At 45.5% G+C, this 20511-nt stretch overlaps 1 protein-coding gene across 4 annotated transcripts in view; it reads right to left on the minus strand.

Moving 5' to 3' along the window:
- Positions 1-1231: 1231 nt before the first annotated feature.
- The window catches only part of MLF1 (myeloid leukemia factor 1), a 51401-nt gene continuing 32121 nt past the window's right edge, over positions 1232-20511 (minus strand). The window contains exons 5-8 of one of the 4 annotated variants that reach the window (XM_073578987.1): positions 17048-17176; positions 14695-14854; positions 12517-12658; positions 1232-4295 (exon numbers count right to left, since the gene is read on the minus strand). In XM_073578987.1, coding sequence (XP_073435088.1) covers positions 4265-4295; positions 12517-12658; positions 14695-14854; positions 17048-17176 — 462 coding nt within the window. In that variant the 3' untranslated portion in view covers positions 1232-4264. Of the gene's footprint in view, positions 4296-10299; positions 10649-12516; positions 12659-14694; positions 14855-17047; positions 17177-20511 lie in introns of those variants that run through there. The other 3 variants (XM_073578985.1, XM_073578986.1, XM_073578988.1) reach the window with 3 other exon arrangements.

The raw sequence follows: 20511 nt of genomic DNA on the forward strand, positions 1-20511 counted from the left end.
TCCACACCGGGTTCCCAGCATGTCAGTTCACTCACCCACCCACGCTGCAGTTTGTTCTTCTCTTCCTCATGCTCCCAGCAGCACTTCCAGCCGGATGTCTGGCCATGCTCTAAGGGCACGTACGTGCGCTCCCGCCCTCTTAAAGGGCCAGAGCATGCACTTGCTATTTCCTCCCCAGCCAATGGTTTTGAGGCATTACCTGTTGCCTACAATTTCTGTTATAAGGGTGTGTGCAGACGCTGCAGAATCCGCTGCGGATTAATCTGCACGGATTTTGCAAAAACCGCAGATAAACCGCAGGTCAAAAGACCTGCGGATTATCTGCGGTTTTGCCTGCGGTTTGGTCCTGCGGATTCACCATCTCCACAATGGTGAAGATAGGATTCCGCCGAAAGAATTGACATGTCAATTCTTTCTGCGGTTTCAAAACCGCAGCAAATCCGCACGGATTTTTCCGCAACGTCTACACAGCGGGTTTTTTTTTACCATTCATTTGAATGGTACTGTACACCGCAGCTAAAACTGCTGCAGGTCCGCAGCGGCCAAAACCGCTGCGGAATCACAGCAGAATCCACAGCGTGTGCACATACCCTTAGTCCTCATATGGTAACCCCTATACACTCCTTTTTCCTGTGTTTGTACAAATGGGTGACCATATGATTCACCAACATAGGAATATCTAGGAGATTTAGGGTCAGCCGCTGAGGAGCAGGAGCGCCAATCTCATTTTGTGTTTAGGGTGCCAACCTCCGCTGGTAGGTAGGAATTTTAAATAGGAACAATTGTGCAGGGTGATGGTAACCAGCACGGTTGCTTGTACGGTGTTTGTTGATGTCTTGTGTCTGTTTTAATAGGTTCGTTAAAAGTTAATTTTTATCTGAATTATAATTGTGATATAAGGTTAATACTTGGTAGCTTTCTAGATGTCTAATCAGCTAAACATATTTTATCCAGTTTCAAGATCTATGAGGATCCCAGCATTGGGTGATCAGACATTTATAATTAATCCTGTGAATAGGTAATAAATGTCTTTTGTGGGAAAATCTAACAATATATTTTATGGTCTAGAAAAAAAAAAAATACAATAGTTGAGCATTTTTACATAAAATAAAAAAAACCTTTAATGTATGAATAGTGCACAATTCTGTCTGGTATGAATCAATTTTGTAACATCTGTTCAATTTATAGTTCATTTAAAAAAAAAAAATAAAAAAAAAATCAACAAATCAGCAAAAGTGTACAAGGAGGTTTATTCTGCAATACATTATAAAGCCTGGAAATAGGAATATGATTAACATATTCTTAGTTCAGATGACTGAGAATTCCGACCAAATTATAATTGCATTACATACAGCCTTGGTAATAATAGGATTGCTTTTTCAATTAATCAGCCAAGTTTAGAAAAAAGGTGGGGAAACAAAGACGAATGAATGAATAACTTACGTACCTCTTTCATGTTATACAAATGATCACAATGCATGGGCTTAACAGCAGTGGCTTGGTTTACGCTGATTGTGAATAAGTCCAGCACTAATATACTGTTAAAATATAGGTACAGGGATGACTTTACATCACTAGATCTATATACATGAAGCTAAAAATGCAAATTAGTGTGATAGGGTATGTTCACATTTGTATACATTGGGAGCATTAACAGACACAAGTCACTGTGTAGCCACACTGATCACAATTGCAAAATTAAAAATATATTTCATGCAGTATACGGTTTTTCTAGTGGCAGAATGTACAGGAGAGTGCAGCACCCCAATGGAAGAGCCAAGAGGACACGCTTTCAACCTCCATCGGGTAAATGAGGACCTATTGTTATCTTTGGCATACGAAGCGGGAACATTTCCAGTATATATGCTGAACATGTTTCTATTACATCATGTGAATATGGTCACTAGCGACGAGGGAATGTGCTCAGATAAGGTGTTATCTGCGCATGCTCATGTGCTAACCGAGTCTTCGGCGTGCTCAAAAAATATGGTCAAGTCTCCGTGGCTGCATGTTTTGCGGCTGCTCAACGGCACATATGGATTGCCTGTTTGTTAGGCAATCCCGAGACATACAGCCACGGAGACTCAACCATATTTTTTGAGCATGCCAAAAACACTCGTTTAGCACATGCGCATGCTCGGATAAAACCTTATCTGAGTACATTCGCTCATCACTAGTGGTCACCTTTCAATTTTTTTGTATTGTTGACTTTTAATATGTTGGAATAAATGTCATTATTCTTAAAATTTGGATATGTGTCGGATTAGTCTCTCTTATTGGGACCGGCTCTCCAATATCCACTGACACTATATCCTGCTTGAGACTACCATCTAGCAAGGGGTTAGCTGAAAAGTTTTTGCCTTTTTTATTTTATACTCAGCCCTTGCATAAGAACATCATGTGTGTGAATACAGACTTGGAGAGACTAGTTATTTCTTCTTTTGTTATTGCCTTTACAAAGGCAACATATTTTGTAGTGCTGACTATTACATAGACATGCAAGTTTCTGTGGTTAACTCTTTCCTAGCACCACTGATTTCTAGGTGCAAACTGACGAAGATCAACATGTGCAAGGCATTAGTATGTTTTCCATCAAATTGTGTATGTTTCCTTCTACTTCCAAAATCTAGGCTAATTGAGTTTCAAAAAATTTGTTTTTTTATGGAGATAGGGCTTTGGATGAGACGCACTGCGGACAGGGGTTGATGAGAGTTTATACAACCTACGTACAGAGCTGCGCTATATGTTGTTACCATACAACCAAGGTTAAGACATATTCTTGCCCATGGAGGGTAATATTCTAGCAAACGAGCATGTGGAAAATATGTACTTTCTCTGCTAATTCAAACGTGATCTATTCTGTATGATGCTTCACAAATGTGATTCCGTACTCTACCTTTATCACCTGCAAGAAAAAGACCCCCAAACAATCATATCACAATCCTAAGCAATGTCTTAATTTTTGGAGTCTAAACATTCCTAATTCCTTTATTACCATAAAATGTTGTCACCTAACAAAAAACGTTCTTATTTAAAGAAGCCCTCTTACTATTCTAGGTATTAAATGTGTGTACATGCATGTCATTTAGATTGTGAGCCCCACCGGGGACAGTGATGATAATGTGTGCAAGCTGTAAAGCGCTGCGGAATATGTTAGCGCTATATAAAAATAAAAAAATAAAGATTATGTTATATAATGTGAGTGTAATAAATATACTCACCTACCGCTGCTTTCTCCGGTGCCCAGCGCCGTTCTGCTCGGCTTCTCCGTGACGTCACCGCTCCGCAGACTCTCCGGGTCGCGCTGCTCTCTGTATGACCCAAAAGTGGCTTTTACAATGAAATGCTATAGCACATTAGAACACAGCTCCATAGGCTTTCATTGTAAAACAACTTCCGGCTCATGGATAGCACATAGAACGAGCTGGCTAGTCAATATTGCGGTGAGGTCACAGAGAAGAACGACGTTGGACACCAGAGAAAGAAGCGGTAGGTGAGTATATTATTACGCTCACATTACATAACATGCATGTACACACATTTAATGAATAAAAATGTTAGTGTGAGTGCTTCTTTAAGCTTTTACATTGCCATTTATAGCCATAGTGAAAGCAGTAACCAGATCTAAAAAAACGCAAATTAAAAAATGTATTGTTTTGACCTTTTGATGTTTTTTCATATATCACCCATTTTCTGATCATAGTGAAAAGTCACTAATGGTAAAGTCATCCCTGTACAGGCTTTCATTGCAATATATAAAATTCTTATGTATGAAATATGCGTGTATATGTATAAAATTCATATGTATCAGACGGTATATGGAGTTAGTGGCCTCTGTGCTATAAAAGTTTAGACACTTCTGATTCACAGTATAATTACAGTATATGACATTCCTACAGTAGCATCTCACTAAAGTAGATGCAATGGTTTAGGACAATCACAAAGTTTAGCTTAAGTTTAGTTTTTTACATCTTTTACTGAACCTGGAAAAGTGCATTTTCAGCCATAAAATATTACATTGCCAAACATGATAGAGAAGTGCTGAAATAGTCCTACACGAAGCTTTGCACAACACTAAGCTGGCACAGGAGAGCAGGCACCATCAGTATTGAATGACCTTAAAAATAAGATACAGAACCAATCAAATGTGCACGTCTGGTTTATTTAAGAGACCTTGTTACATCTTGCACGTCCCTTCAAATGTTTCTTAGTTGACCTTGAAACATTCTTGTAATTACTGGTGTCACATTATTTGGCGAATCTTCTAGATGACCATTTTTGAGATGCACCGTTCCCTAAAATAAGAAATACAGAAGTAATGTTACAACTAAAAATGACGGAACCTTTTAAGGCTCAGTTTGGCTCAGATTGGCGAACTTCTTAATGTTCGCTGAACTTATCCAAACCACATTGAATTCAATGGGAGGCAAAACCAAACGTATAGACAACACCTTCAGGGGGGCCCAGAAGCTGCCAAAACAGTTCAAATTAGGGGCAGGCACCAGGAAAAGTGGCATCAATTGACCCAGTGTACAAATAGTATAATTGTGCAGCTTGGATGCATGGGACAGGGCTTGGACCACCATTTCTAGCTTAAACATTGATCAGTAACAGGTGGGTGACCAGTGTAGGCCTGGTGGTCTGAGAGCCCTGACAAATTCAGGCAACACACATGAGGGAGAGCCAACTTGGAGTCCAAACATTCCCAAAAATTAGAGGCAGACACCAGGAAAAGTGGCATCAATTGATCCACAGTAGAAATGTTATAATTGCACTGGATGGATGGTGCAGGGACTGGACCAGCATTTCTAGCTTACAAACTGATCAATAATAGGTACGTGAGTGACAGGTGTAGGCCTGGTGCTCAGAGACCCCTTCCACTACAGGCAACTCACCAGGAGACCCAACTTGGAGACTCCACATCTCAAAAATTATTGGCACACACCACATCAAATATACCGTATACACTCGAGGATAAGCCAAGTTTTTCAGCACATTTTTTTTGTGCTGAAAACGCCCCCCTTACCTTATACTTGAGTGAGGGCACCAGAAGATGGAAGGGGAGAGGCAGCAGTGGAGGAGGGAGTGGAGAGAAGTGAGTATTCATTTCACCTATGTAGCGGGCACACGTGACCCCACGGTTGCTGCGAATGACACTATGCGCGCTACTTAATAGCAATGAATACTCACTGCCCTCCACGCGTATGTTATGATGTGAGGCTGGAAACCTCCGGGAGCTGAACCCTCAGGACCGCGACGACGAACCTCCCCTAGGCGAGCTGACCAGGTGGACCACCCCCTATACAGGGAGTGTAAGGGGCAGGCCCAAGGGAGACTATCGCCGCGGAAGCTGATACCCGGGGACAACCGGAGGATGACGTAAGCCGGGGAGGACTGGAGAACCGGTGGGAATGAAGACGACCACAGGGGAGACTGCTGTTGCCGCGAGGAGGGAGGTGACCACCAGGAGGGATGCTGGAACGTGTAGCAGAAGGGAAGCTGGCACAGGCGGGCGAGGACAGGAACGGAGCAGACCTGGAAAGGAACACGAGAGGGTAACCGACAGGCAGACTAACGGGAAGTCAGGAGGAGTACAAGGCACAGAGACAGACAGAGCGCTAGGAGACGTGGACCCGATATCAGAGCGCGAAGCACAATTGATAATCAGGCAGGGAGCCTAGGGAGAGGCTGCCTGATATAGGGCACGCAGGAGGACTTCCGGGTTAGGGAGAGGCGGAGTCAGGGATCCGAGGGATAGGACGCCTGGACGGGGGGGCGTGCACCTGCGTACCTGGAGAGAGGCGGAGGAGGCGGGCCGAGAGGACCGGAAGTGCCTGGAAAGCGTGGAGCCAGGGAGGAGAGCGGAGACCGCCGGCGTCATGGCAACAGGGGACGCAGCAGAGGCGGGCGGCGCGGCGGCGGCAGGAGCAGGGCCCGAAGCAAGGTCAGGACGCGCTGTGGTAGCAGCGGTCCGAACGGCGGCTGCAGAGGCCGGAGGACGCGCTGGGGAGGTGAGCGTGACAGTACCCCCCTCCTTAAGCCCCCCCCTCTTAAGGCCAGAAAGGAATCGGGCTAGGATACGAGGAGCCTGAATATTCTCGCGAGGCTCCCAAGATCTCTCCTCGGGACCGAATCCTTTCCAGTCAATTAAGTAGAGGGTCCTACCTCTGGATCTCTTCATCGCAAGAATGTCTTTAACTTCAAAGACATCCTGTGCGGACACAGGCAGGGGTGAGCGGCCAGTGGAGGAGTGAAAACGGTTCAGGATAACAGGCTTTAGGAGAGAAGCATGGAACGAATCAGGAATTCTCAGCGAGGCGGGAAGTTTTAACTTGTAGGCGACATCATTGATACGAGCCAAGACTTCAAATGGACCTATATACCGAGGACCCAGTTTGTACGAGGGTTGTTTTAGGCGGACAAACTTTGAAGACAGCCATACTTTATCTCCAGGTTGGTACAGTGGAGAATCCAGGCGTTTTTTGTCCGCATGGCTCTTGATCCTACCTAGAGCCAGATCAAGCGCGGTTTTGGTCTCCTGCCAGACCCTGGAGAACTCCTCGGTCAGAAGATCGGCCGCCGGCACACCCGAGACAGGAGGTACCGGCAGAGGTACACCTGGATGTTGTCCATAGACAATGAAGAAGGGTGATTTGGAGGAGGATTCACTGGTATGGTTGTTGTAGGTGAATTCAGCCCAAGGGAGTAGGTTGGACCAATCATTCTGGTGGGCGTTGGAAAAATGCCGAAGATAAGAAACAAGGATTTGATTCGTGCGTTCAGCCTGGCCGTTGGTCTGGGGATGGTAGGAAGAGGAAAAGTCCAACGTTACCTCCATCATGCTGCACAGGGCCCTCCAAAACCGTGAGGTGAACTGAACCCCTCTGTCGGAAACGATATGTTTGGGGAAGCCGTGAATCCGGAACACATGGGTGACGAAAATCTTCGCCAATTCAGGCGCGGAGGGTAAGCCGGGCAGAGCAATAAAATGGGCCATCTTAGAAAACCGATCCACCACAACCAAGATGACGGTGTGACCAGAAGACCGGGGCAGATCGGTAATAAAGTCCATTGCAACATGCTGCCAGGGAGCCGAAGGAATCGGAAGCGGGTGTAAGAGTCCGGAGGGTAGATGTCGTGGGACTTTGTTTCTGGCACACGATGGGCACGAGGCGATGAAGTCTCGGACATCTTGACGAAGCGATGGCCACCAATAAAAACGAGAAATGAGAAGGAGCGTTTTCTTGAGGCCTACATGGCCGGCTAGTTTGGAGGCATGGCCCCAACGTAGTACTCGTCTCCTCTCACTTTCCTGCACGAAGGTCTTACCCGATGGTAATGACGTCAAGTTAACAGGTGCGACCATGATAACTTTGCTGGGATCCACGATGTGCGATGGCTCCTCTTCATGATCCGAGACCAGAAAGGACCGGGACAACGCATCTGCCTTGAGATTCTTGTCTCCAGGACGGAAATGCAGTTCAAAGTCAAAGCGGGCAAAGAATAGTGACCACCTGGCTTGCCGGGGGTTAAGTCTTTGTGCAGACCGGATGTATGCCAGGTTCTTGTGGTCGGTGTAGATTTTGAACGGATGCACAGCTCCCTCCAGAAGGTACCGCCACTCCTCCAGGGCCAATTTGATGGCAAGCAACTCTCTGTCACCAATGGCGTAGTTCCTCTCTGCGGTGGAGAACTTCTTCGAGAAAAAACTGCAGGTGAGCAGACGGCCGGAGGGAGATCTCTGGGAAAGAACCGCCCCTGCTCCGATGGCTGATGCGTCTACTTCAAGAACAAAAGGTCTATTGATCTCAGGACGATGGAGGATGGGAGCCGTAGCGAAAGCTTGTCTCAAGGCTTGAAAAGCATCCTCAGCTTCCGAGGGCCAGGGGAGAGGATTGGCTCCTTTACGGGTTAAGGCGGAGATTGGAGCAGTCAAGGTGGAAAAGTGTGAAATAAACTGCCGATAATAATTGGCAAAACCGAGGAAACGTTGAATCGCCTTGATTCCCTGGGGACGCGGCCATTTGAGCACGGCGGACACTTTTCCTGGATCCATACGTAGGCCCGAGTCCGAAATGATATAACCCAGGAATGGCAGGGAAGATTGCTCGAAGGCACATTTTTCGAGTTTGGCGTAGAGACGATGCTCTCTTAATCGTAGTAAGACTTGACGGACGTCTTTTCGGTGAGCAGCCAGGTCCGGGGAAAATACGAGAATGTCGTCCAAATACACCACTACACAGGAGTAGAGAAGATCTCGAAACACGTCGTTGACAAACTCCTGAAACACTGCGGGAGCATTGCACAGGCCAAAAGGCATAACTAAATACTCGTAGTGGCCGTCTCGGGTATTGAAAGCGGTCTTCCACTCGTCTCCGGAGCGAATGCGGACTAGATTATAGGCCCCTCGGAGATCCAATTTCGTGAAGACTCGTGCTCCCCGTAGACGGTCAAATAGCTCCGGAATGAGAGGCAGCGGGTATTTGTTTTTGATGGTGATGTTGTTGAGACCCCGATAATCAATGCAGGGGCGAAGAGATCCATCCTTTTTCTTGACGAAAAAGAAGCCTGCTCCTGCAGGTGACGACGACTTGCGAATAAAGCCTCTGGCCAAGTTCTCCTGGATATATTCGGTCATGGCCAGAGTCTCGGGAGGGGATAAAGGATAGATCCGACCTCGAGGTGGAGTTGAGCCTGGGACCAGATCGATTGGGCAATCGTAGGGTCGATGCGGGGGTAGAACCTCTGCCTCCTTCTTATCGAAGACGTCCGAGAAAGCCCAATAGGCCGATGGAAGATCAGTGGAGGTCAAAGTGAGAGGCGTGAAGTTCTTCGGTAGAACGGCAGACAGACATCGGTCTTGACAAGACTGTCCCCAGCGCAGAATGTCCCCGGAGCGCCAGTTCAAGGTAGGCTCGTGCGTTCTCAACCAGGGTAGGCCCAAGAGGATAGTATGGGATAGCGCGGGCAGTACATAAAAGACAATCTTCTCCCGGTGTAAGGCTCCAATCTGAAGTTCCACTTCTTCGGTGACCTGAGTAACGGACATCCGCAAGGGTCGGCCGTCGACCGAAGCAATCTGCTGAGGAGTCTCCAGGGATCGCACAGGGATCCGAAGTCTCTTAACCGCCTCGAACTGAATAAAGTTACCCGCTGCGCCTGAATCAAGATAAGCCCACTCAGAGAAACGTTTGGAGCCTATGTGCAGAAGAACGGAGAGAACCAAAGGTAGAGAGGAATCATAATCACCTAGGGAGGCCTCTCTTACCTGTCCTAGGCGGAGGCATTTCCCGGGCGGATAGGACAGGAACGGAGGAAGTGGGAAGCACTCCCACAATAGAAGCAGAGCCCCTGTTCGATCCTCTCTCTCCGGCGTTCCTCCACCGGTTTTAGCCGATCTACTTGCATGGGCTCCGGTGCAGGAACCACAGAAGACGACGCCGGACGGGAGCGAAGAGGGCTGCGAGCGACCGGTAGGACGCGAGGTCTTCTCTCTCTGGCGGCCTCGCGGGATCGCTCCTGGAATCGTAGGTCGATGCGGGTGGCCAAGGAGATCAAGTCCTCCAGAGAGGCTGGAATATCACGGCCTGCTAACTCGTCTTTAATTCGAGCAGAGAGTCCCCGCCAGAAGGCTCCCACCAAGGCCTCATTGTTCCACCCCAACTCAGAAGATAGGGTACGGAACCGAATGGCGTACTGACCTACCGAGAGCGCCCCCTGGTGTAGATTAAACAGCGCTTCGGTAGTAGAGGCTAAGCGACCCGGTTCATCGAACACCTTCCGAAAGGTGTCCAGAAAAATGGACAGCTGGGAGATTATGGGATCATCTCGTTCCCAGAGGGGGTTTACCCAAGCCAGAGCCTCCCCTTCCAAGTGGGACACGACAAAAGCAACCTTGGCCCGGTCAGTGGAATACTGCAGAGGGGACAGCTCAAAGTGTAGCAGACATTGGTTCAGGAACCCTCTGCATAATTTGGGATCGCCGTTAAAGCATGGGGGCTTTGCTAGACGGGGTGATGAGTGGGGAGCTGCAGCCTGGGGTGGAGTGGAGGCTGCGGACTGGAGAGCCAGAAGACGGTTATCCACTGAGGCCATATAGTTTAAAATGTGGGCCTGAGCGTCACGCTGCTGTGCGAGCTCCTGCTGAAGACTCGCCACCTGAGGAGCGCTAGTGGGATCAGAGGTCTGTATGGAAGACCTCTGCATGGTCTGCATGGACTTGAGGAAGGACATTATCCTCGCCTGGTTTTCTCGTAGGAACAGGAGTTCCTTCTGAGTCGGGGTCGGGGTACCAGCGGGGTCCATGGCCTGATTATACTGTTATGATGTGAGGCTGGAAACCTCCGGGAGCTGAACCCTCAGGACCGCGACGACGAACCTCCCCTAGGCGAGCTGACCAGGTGGACCACCCCCTATACAGGGAGTGTAAGGGGCAGGCCCAAGGGAGACTATCGCCGCGGAAGCTGATACCCGGGGACAACCGGAGGATGACGTAAGCCGGGGAGGACTGGAGAACCGGTGCGAATGAAGACGACCACAGGGGAGACTGCTGTTGCCGCGAGGAGGGAGGTGACCACCAGGAGGGATGCTGGAACGTGTAGCAGAAGGGAAGCTGGCACAGGCGGGCGAGGACAGGAACGGAGCAGACCTGGAAAGGAACACGAGAGGGTAACCGACAGGCAGACTAACGGGAAGTCAGGAGGAGTACAAGGCACAGAGACAGACAGAGCGCTAGGAGACGTGGACCCGATATCAGAGCGCGAAGCACAATTGATAATCAGGCAGGGAGCCTAGGGAGAGGCTGCCTGATATAGGGCACGCAGGAGGACTTCCGGGTTAGGGAGAGGCGGAGTCAGGGATCCGAGGGATAGGACGCCTGGACAGGGGGGGCGTGCGCCTGCGTACCTGGAGAGAGGTGGAGGAGGCGGGCCGAGAGGACCGGAAGTGCCTGGACAGCGTGGAGCCAGGGAGGAGAGCGGAGACCGCCGGCGTCATGGCAACAGGGGACGCAGCAGAGGCGGGCGGCGCGGCGGCGGCAGGAGCAGGGCCCGAAGCAAGGTCAGGACGCGCTGTGGTGGCAGCGGTCCGAGCGGCGGCTGCAGAGGCCGGAGGACGCGCTGGGGAGGTGAGCGTGACAGCGTATAGTCTGGGTGTGGAGAACAGTGAGTATTCCCGTCAGCTGTGCTCTGCTTGTAAGCAGCACAAGACGTCCCTGCCATGCACTGCTTACAAGCATAAATCGGCTGCCTGCACCAAACCAAGACGCTGTGAGGGAGCACAGGAAGGTAAGTAGGATGTTTTTTTTTTTTTTATATTTTTTAATGGGGGCCATGCATAAAAGGATATGGAAAAGGAATCATGCATACAAGCATAGGGAGGAGCCATGCAGACCAGGATGGGGATGAAGAGACATGGATACAAGGAGAGGGATGAGGAGCCATGAAGACCGGGATGGGGATGAGGAGCTATGCATACAAGGAAAGGGTTGAGGCCCATGCAGACCAGGATAAGGATGAGGAGCCATGCAGATCAGGATGGGGATGAGGGAGTCAAGCAGACCATGATAGGGATGAGGAGCCATGCATGAATACTACGCTTATACTCGTCAATACGTTTTCCCAGTTTTTTGTGGTAAAATTTAGTGCCTCGGCTTATACTCGGGTCGGCTTATACTCAAGTATATATATGTCCCTGCCATAAATGCAGAAAATGGCTGTGGCAGCAATGGGCTAAGGGTTCAGTAATTTAGATGATATTGAGCTGAGTAGAATATTATTTTAATATGGCCATTCATGTGACAATCTCTCATAAGAGCATATGATTTTGGAAGTCATATGACAGGAAGTACATTATAAAGGAGAAAAAATATATAGTTAACTAATTGAAGCATGTCTAGTTAGTAGGAAGAGAACCAGGTATATGAACCACATGAGGATTTTCACCATATTATTGTATTGAGCAACTTTGACAAAAATATTACGAAACATTAAGAAAATAATTTTCAAGAAATTAAAGGGAATTTGTCAGCAGGTTTTTGCTTTGTAATCTGAGAGCAGCGTAATATAGTGGCTGAAATCCTAATTTTAGTGATGTGTCTGTTGCTGTGCTGTATTCTGTCATTTTGATACAATCCTTGTATTCTCTGCTGCAGACTTAGCAGTGTTGAGAATGCTGAGCACTGTATAACCCAGCCCACAATACTGATTGGCAGCTTTCTGTGTATACTGGGCATTGACAGAATGCTGCTAGTTAGTGGTAGGGGTGAGGTTGAATAGAGCAGTTGACTAGTAGGTATGAGACACCTAGTCCTGTAGTGATAATCTCCTGCTGATAAAACACACAGCCTAGTAAGTGACACTGGAATCAGGCCCTCAGCCCCCATATCATGCTGCTCTCAGATCACATATCACAAACCTGCGGACAGATTCCCTTTAAGATCTGCAAGTGGACATAACACCACATTATTGACATTGTACATACTACTAACACTTTTATATAATTGCTTTTCAAGCTCACCTTTTAGGCAATTTGGGAGGTCCTATTTTGGTGGAATACTGAACTTTTTGGTGTTTCGGAGCTTCTATGGAAAACGGTCTATCAAGTGGCTTATATTTTGAAATCACCCGTTCCCATTCATTGTCAAACGATGGCGCGTCAGCTGCAACAGAAGAAAGCACAGTTACAGTCCAACAGCTACACACTGCTCAGGTGAAAGGTAAAACATCCTCCATGCTGCTGCTTTTGACTGTGTGTCATGTGACAGCCTCAAAATCTTAATGATTTAGAGATGATCTGCAAAGAGGAGTGGACCAAAATTCCTCCTGACATGTGCATAAACCTCATCATCAACTACAAAAAACGTCTGACTGCTGTGCTTGCCAACAAGGGTTTTACCACCAAGTATTAATTCTTGTTTGCAGAGGGATCAAATACTTATTTCTCACTGCAAAATGATAATTTATACAATGATTTTCTGGATTTTATTTTTGATATTCTATCTCTCAAAGTTGAAATTAACCTATCCTTAAAATTATAGTCTGTTCATGTCTTTGTCAGTGGGCAAACTTAAAATCAGCAAGAGATCAAATACTTATTTCCCCCACTGTACATGAAGACAGAAGAGCAGGACTCCCTCATGTCTGTGTGCAGTGTATGGGAGACATTATAGCAGCTCCCATAAGCTCAGATAAGCTGAAAATTAGAAATAGAGGCTGTAAAAAGGAAAACTATTGAAAAGATTGAGGATACAAGTAATGGCGGGAAATATTTTGTGATGCAACAGCGATCTCACCTGCGATCTCGCTACATGTGACACGCAGCAGCGACCGGCCCCCCTGCTGGATATCGCTGATCGTGCAGGAATGTCCTGGGCCTTTTTTTAAACATCGGCGTCCCGCTGGCCAGCATGCATCGCTGTGTTTGATCGCTGGATCGTTGCTGCGTCGCTGAAGACATCTGCCTGTTTGGCAACTTACTAGCGATCATTTAGCGACGCACCAGCGATCCCTACAGGTTGTATCGTTGTCGGGATCGCTGGTGCGTTGCTAAGGGTACCGTTACACTTAGCGATGCACCAGCGATCCCGACCACGATATGACACGGTCAGGATCGCTGGTGCATCGCTAAGTGGTCGCTAGTGAGCTGCAAAACAGGCAGATCTCACCAGCGACATAGCAGCGGTCGGGGGTCTCTACTTACCTGTCAAACGAGGCGATCCTGACGTCCTCCCGCCCGCGTCCACGCGTCACTCGTCGCCACAGCAGGAAGCCCAGCAGGAAGTGGGCGACGAGAAATGGCCCAGGACGTTCTCGCGCGATCAGCGATAATCAGCAGGGGAGCCGGTTGGAGGTAAGTATCACACATAGCGATATCGCTAGCAATATCGCTGCAGCGTCACAAAACTAGTGACGTTATAGCGATATTGCTAGCGATATCGCTATGTGTAACGGGCCCTTTAGTGAAACGGGACCCTTAAGTCATGTAATGTTTTCTTGGGAATTCAATATGCAAATAGCCTTTTTTTTTTAGAGAGAAAGTGGACTGCAACTGTAGTGCCAACTACTGGAAGTAAGAGTCCCAAATGTTAATATTAACCTTTTAAAGGGCTTTGCCACGTGACTTAGCATACGACACTCCATTTGTCCATTTTGTTTTGTGTTTTTTGTCCCTCATCAGTGCACAGCAGGATGTTGGCTGGGTGACTGGAGTATGACATGATCTAAGGTTTTGTGCATGTGTCTTTCTCAGGTGGGTACTCTCTGTAAAACGCCGGCGGCAAAGACGTCACATACAGGAACAAAAAAAAAACCCCAAAACACAAAGACTACAGGAATAAAAACGTAGTCAAATCTAAGTCAATATCGAACCCTATGGCAAAATTACAAAACTAAACTAAATCCTCAGGGGAGCAGTAGGAATAAAATAAGAGCACTAACCGGTCACTTTTCACCTGGTGACAGGTCTTTAGATTATGTTTTCAAATGATGCAAAGTTATATGAAGGTCCCTGTGAGAATACACTTTTTATTGGCTGCTTTAACAATGTTCATTATGTCTACCTTGTTAATACTTTAACTATATAATATCACCGTGTTGGCCACATAAAAGGCATGACATCAGGAAGGTGAAGACTAACCCAAATACCAAAAGTGCAAAGTATCTAGAAGGATCTGGAAGAAAAAGATGTAGGACTCACATTCATCCATATTTAAAAATTCCTGATTAAGTTCTTGATCTCCAGTCTTGTTGTTCTTCATTTGCTTGACAATGTGGGCACGGTCTTTGATGTGATGTCCAACAGCCATTTGTTCAACTCCACTTTCAGAGTCCTTGACAGATTTCTTTGTTTCTTTTATCTGCATGTAAATGGTAGTTTTCATTACAACTCCTATTACAACACTGTTAGGGTACCGTCACACTTAGCGACTCACCAGCGATCCCGACAACGATATCAACGTGTCAGGATCGCTGGTGAGTCGCTACATGATCGCTGGTGAGCTGTCAAACAGACAGCTTCACCAGCGATCAGCACCAGCAACGCCGAGTGCGCGGCATCGCTGTGTACATTAGTTACCAGTGCGCTGATGCAGGGAGCTGGTAACTAAGGTACACATCGGGTATCTAAGGGACGTGCGTCACTTAGAAACCTGATGCATACCTTAGATACCCGATGTGTACCTTAGTTACCAGCTGATCGCTGGACTCCCGCCTGTCACACACAGCGATGCGTGCTGGCCAGCGGGAGACCAGCGATCAAAGAAATGTCCAGGGCTTTCCAATAGCGGTCAGCGATACCGGCAGGGGGGCCGGTCGCTGATCGCTGTCACACACAGTGATCTCGCTGGTGAGATCGCTGTTGTGTCACAAAACTTGTGACTCAGCAGCGATCTCGCTAGCGAGATCGCTATGTGTGACAGAGCCCTTAGAGTAGGTGCACCCCTTTAGTTGTGGTGGGATGGCTTTTATGATCAAAATAGCATTAACTAAGTACCCCATGTTATTTACATGAACTAGTACTGTTTACTTATTTATTTGAGGTAAGATATATGCACATTTTGTTTTTTCTCTTGGGTTTTCTCTTTAGTGATGAGTCATGCTTTTGTCTTAGACAAAATAATAGCCGTAGATTGGTGTGGAGAACACGTGGGCAAAGCTATGAAGCGGCCTTCATGAGGGAACATGATCGTTTCCTTGGAGCCGGTTTTCAACACGACAAAGCCTGGCAGCATGTTGCTCTTCTTATTGTGAGCAGCCTGCATGGTCTAAAAATGTTACCATGGCCTGAAGAGTCTCCAGACTTGTCTCCCATCGACCAGATCTGGGACATCATTGGTTGGTAATTGAAAAGGGAGCTGCCAACTGCAGAACTTGATGATTTGCATGCCCAAGTGCAATCATCATGGCAGAACATTCCTCAACCGTTAATAACCTCACTGATAGCATCCATTTACTTGCATGTATTTCTGTATACTCCATACTGAATAAAATTGAAAAGTTTTGAAAATGTTATTTCCATTTTTTTCATAATTTGCACATAACATGTCTGTGCCTCCTGTGATTTCCATAATTCCACAACTTTTACTTCTTTGTGTTACAATTTCAATGTTGAGGGGTGTAAATAGTAAGATTTTATATATTTATACTAGGAACACATTTAAAACATAGTTTTAAGGGAACAATCTCTGTAATAAACTAGGGAACATAAGTACACCATGCTCTGTGCAGCTGCCTTACCACACTTTTTGGCACTGCATGAGGATCTGGGCATGCTGGCCCCAACTTCCGAGAAAACCAGTTCCAGTAGCGCCAGCCTTTAGAAGTGTCAGAGATGTACATGCCACACACCCTTTAGACCAGCCTAGTCCATGCTGTAGGATAAATACAGACTTCCAGAAACTTCTTCAAATTCTATAAAGATGTGTGTTTTACGGTGTATTTCATGTCACCTCTTAGGTTTGATTTTTTTTCGGGATGGTGATGCTTTGTGGTTGTTATTTTAAGTCAGTGATGTGCCACCCTTGGCCTTACCTAAATATAAACTGTATGGCCTTCAGCACTCTCCTTGACATGCTGGCTAATAATCATGCCTTAATATTTTCTTCACGAAACAACAACTAATTGCTGCACCATGCCGCTGACTGTCAGGAAGCTCCCGTGTCACATTATTTGAGACCTTTGTTGAAGCACATACTACTTTGACAGATTGCTATTTTCTACTTCCGTCTAGAAGGAGACGTGCGCGGCTTTAGGGTTCAAATTCATATTTCTTAGTGGCATAAGGTACAGCAGCTGCCAAGGAGCAACTGAAAGGCCAGGGTTAAATTAGTCATCAAAGCAGCAAAGTAAAATTACTCAATGCTATCCATCAAGAAGAGCAGGAAGCACATTATACACCATGCTACATATTAAGAGTTCACACTTCTACTCCATGAGTCAACTTAATTTTATAAACCAGAATATTTATTAGAAACCAAAGCTATAAAATAAAGTCATGTGAAGACAATAACATACAGAGCTTATTATAGACATAAAACTAACATTACACTTACACCACCAGGAGCTTTACGGGTTTGACTTGTTGCTTGGAAAATCTTAGGAGGTTCGTTTCCAGTCTTGGAATATGTCATCACCGAGGAAGACTTGAATGAGTGAACATCAGGTCTGTCTGACAATCCTTCCTGCAGAGAACAAGATAAAAGGTGTAGAATAAATGATGGTGGAAACAGAACGAAACACAGATCTGTCCTACCTTGATCTAACAAATGACCATGAGGTTCAGGAGAGGATAGCCCCACTTGATAGGGCGAAGTCAGATGGCCTTATAACACAGACGACGATCGCATCACAAAGCTTGGACTGGCTGGCGACTCTCCTGGCCTGAGCGTGACAGCATGTATTTCTATGCAGGTGTCACGCTCGTGTCAGGTTAGCCAGCGGCCAGTCCGTGCTCTGCGATGTGATCGCTGTCAGTGTTATATGGACGTCTGACTGTGCCCTTTCTCTGGTGTACAAAACCTTGTAAAGTAGAGTTGCATTTGTCCCTATAGCTGGTATTTGTAAACCAAAGCAACAAGACTTTGTCCGTTTTTTAGGAGGGGGTATGTGTACTAAAAAATGGACCTCTATTATAAGTGTGCCTGATCCAATTTTCATCCAATTCGTTAATACCTTATTACCGTAAGGGTGAAAAACATTTTTTTTGTATGCAAAAAAAAGTTCCCCCCCCCCCCCCCCCAAAAAAAAAAAAAAAAAAAAAGAACAATACTAGAAAAAAAGGAAAACGTGGACATGGAATTAGACAACAATTGGTAAGTGTTCTTACTAGAAAAAGCACAGCTACAACATATATGTGAAACATAAATATGTGAATGAGACCTAACATCCATATGAAAGAAGTGATTCTGATAGGATATTCAATTTGAGGAGACATGCACCGTGTGTCAGGTGTACAGTTGTGCCAAAGAGTTTTGAGCCTGACACAAATGTTGGCTTACAGAAAGTTTGTTGGTTCAGTGTTTTAGTCAAATGTTTCTAGGATTCCTTAAGTACAATTATAAGTATTTCAAAATTTTTTATACTTTTACTGACAAATACATAACGTTTATGCAAGGAATCAATATTTATTTTTCAAGACTTCTACAATTCACCCTGGCATTCTGGATATCAGCCACTGAGCCTAATTCTGAATGACGGGAACCCACTTTGTGCAATCAGTGCTTGGAGTTTCTCACATTTTAATTTCTGTGTTTTTGTTTGTCCCCTCACTTTTTGAGGATTGACCACAGGTTGTCACGGAGATTGAGGTCTGCAGTTTCCAGAACCCTAATTGTTCTATTCACCCAACCACTTACGGTAGTTATCACTTCCACTTTGTGACATGGTCTCCATTCATGCTGGGAAAAGCAATGTTCATCACCAAATTGCTGCTGGATCGTTGGGAGAAGTTAAATATTCTCAAACAGCAACTTTCCTTGATGATCCCCAGAAAAATTAGGTGATGAACTATGATTTTTCTAGCATGATGCTTTCTCCAATTTTTGACAATTGACCATAGATTCTCAATGAGATTGAGATTTGGGCAGCTTCCTGGCCATGGACCCAACATATCTATGTTATGTTGGCTGAACAACTTAGTTATCCCTTTTGCTTTATGACATGGATAAAAAAGCAGAAATTTTGATAGAGCCCAAGCACTGATTACACAAGAATGTGTTGCCATCAGTCAGGATTTGGCCCAGATACTGATATCCATCTGTCGGGGAGAACTGCAGAAGTCTTGAAAAATTAGGGTCAACACTATATATTCAGTCTTTCCATAAACTCATTGTATTTGTCAAGAAAAGTTTAAAACTTATTAGATGCTTACTCCTGAAACTGTAGAAACATCCAACTAAAAGATCTACTAACACCGAAGAAAACTTTGTGAAAACCAAAATTTGTGTCAGTCTCAAAACGGTTTGCCACGACTGCTCAATACCAGGACAAATTTCCATTTGGTGACAAAAAGCAGAGCTTTGGAAAATGGTGAAGATCGTGAAACACAAACTATATTAGAAGGCAATTATTTACAATTTGGGATAACCCAACGAGAACCCTCACTAACAAGTCCTCAAACGTTACTTTTATTATAAATTAAAATTGTGGCGTAATACAAAACATGAAACAATCTGTCCCTAAACGATTCTAATATAGTGTAAAGGCGATTGCCAAAATATCACTTAGTGACGCCCTGGGGTTTCGACACTATAAGGCAGATTGGACATGTGCTTCAGTAAAAACTGTCCTACCAACATGTTTCACCGCAGAGGCGGCATCATCAGGGGATGGGACTATAATTAGAATAGCTATATTAGAAAGTGGCAGTACTAGATATTATATACCGTACGTTTTTAATACACAAAACATTGCTCCATTTAAAAAAAAAAAAAAATCTAAAACAAGTGCAGTATACAGAGACAGAAATGGAAAAAAAACATTGTACGTTATTTATTAATGAAAAAACTATATCAGTGAATATAACACGTGTACCATATTGCTGCCAGCACGAGGATGCCTTTTGCTGTTACAGGATATTCACAAGCTCGGCTGTAACTGGTGTGCTAGGTTTTTGGAACAGCAAATGTGAGATTGCGAGCCGATAGCACGATTATAGCACTATGATCCCACGGCTTGAGTGTCTCGTGTGCGAGTGAAGATTAGAATTTTTTTTAACACTGGAGATGCAGCATTAGAGGGGAGATAATATTACTACATTAAAGTATGAATCACTCATATATAGACTTGGCTGGTACACTGTACACATAAGCAAGTCTGTGCAGCCTTCCACCCTGACCAAACATGGTAGACGGTTACAATAGAGTGTATATGAAGGGAAAGGTTATATATAGCAAGAACGATGAAATATAAAAATGGGGCATTAAATCAAGTCTAGGTATAAAAGAGGCATTTTCTTGGAAAGACTAAACAGATCTTAGTCTGGCATAGAAATAGAATTCCAAAAGGCTTGAAAAGCTTCTATTAATCGCCATCAGGAACGGTGAATGAAGATTCTGATAGGGCACAGAGAACATCTTCTTGGCAGCCATTGTGCAGGGGTGGAAAGCATATCATAACCGGGGATCACATGCACCCATATGACCTGGACCACAATCATTTTGTAACAGAAAACTAAGACACCAATATGATATGAACGTTTCTTCCTCTACAACGGCCTCTGCTTGCTTTATTTTAGGTTTTATTTTAGACTCAACTCACAGGTTGCTAAAAAGAGAATAAACAGTAAATGCAAATGATGAAGGCAAATCAATATGATCCTCTAGAAGTGGGGAGTAATATTAATGTTTCTAATTGATTATTAAAGGGACAACAGGTGGGGATTAAAGCGGTAGTCTCATGAAGATAACCTATTCCAAAAAAAGTCTAGCTACAGAGCTGTCCAGATACTGAACTATATGGACGGGCTAGGTCCACCAGGGCAGCTCTCTGTTTTGGTGAAGTTAAAGAGTACCTAGCA

This window comes from Dendrobates tinctorius, unplaced genomic scaffold, assembly GCF_039654945.1.
Source record: "Dendrobates tinctorius isolate UK_male_01 unplaced genomic scaffold, ASM3965494v1 ptg000060l, whole genome shotgun sequence".
Classification (NCBI taxonomy): domain Eukaryota; kingdom Metazoa; phylum Chordata; class Amphibia; order Anura; family Dendrobatidae; genus Dendrobates; species Dendrobates tinctorius.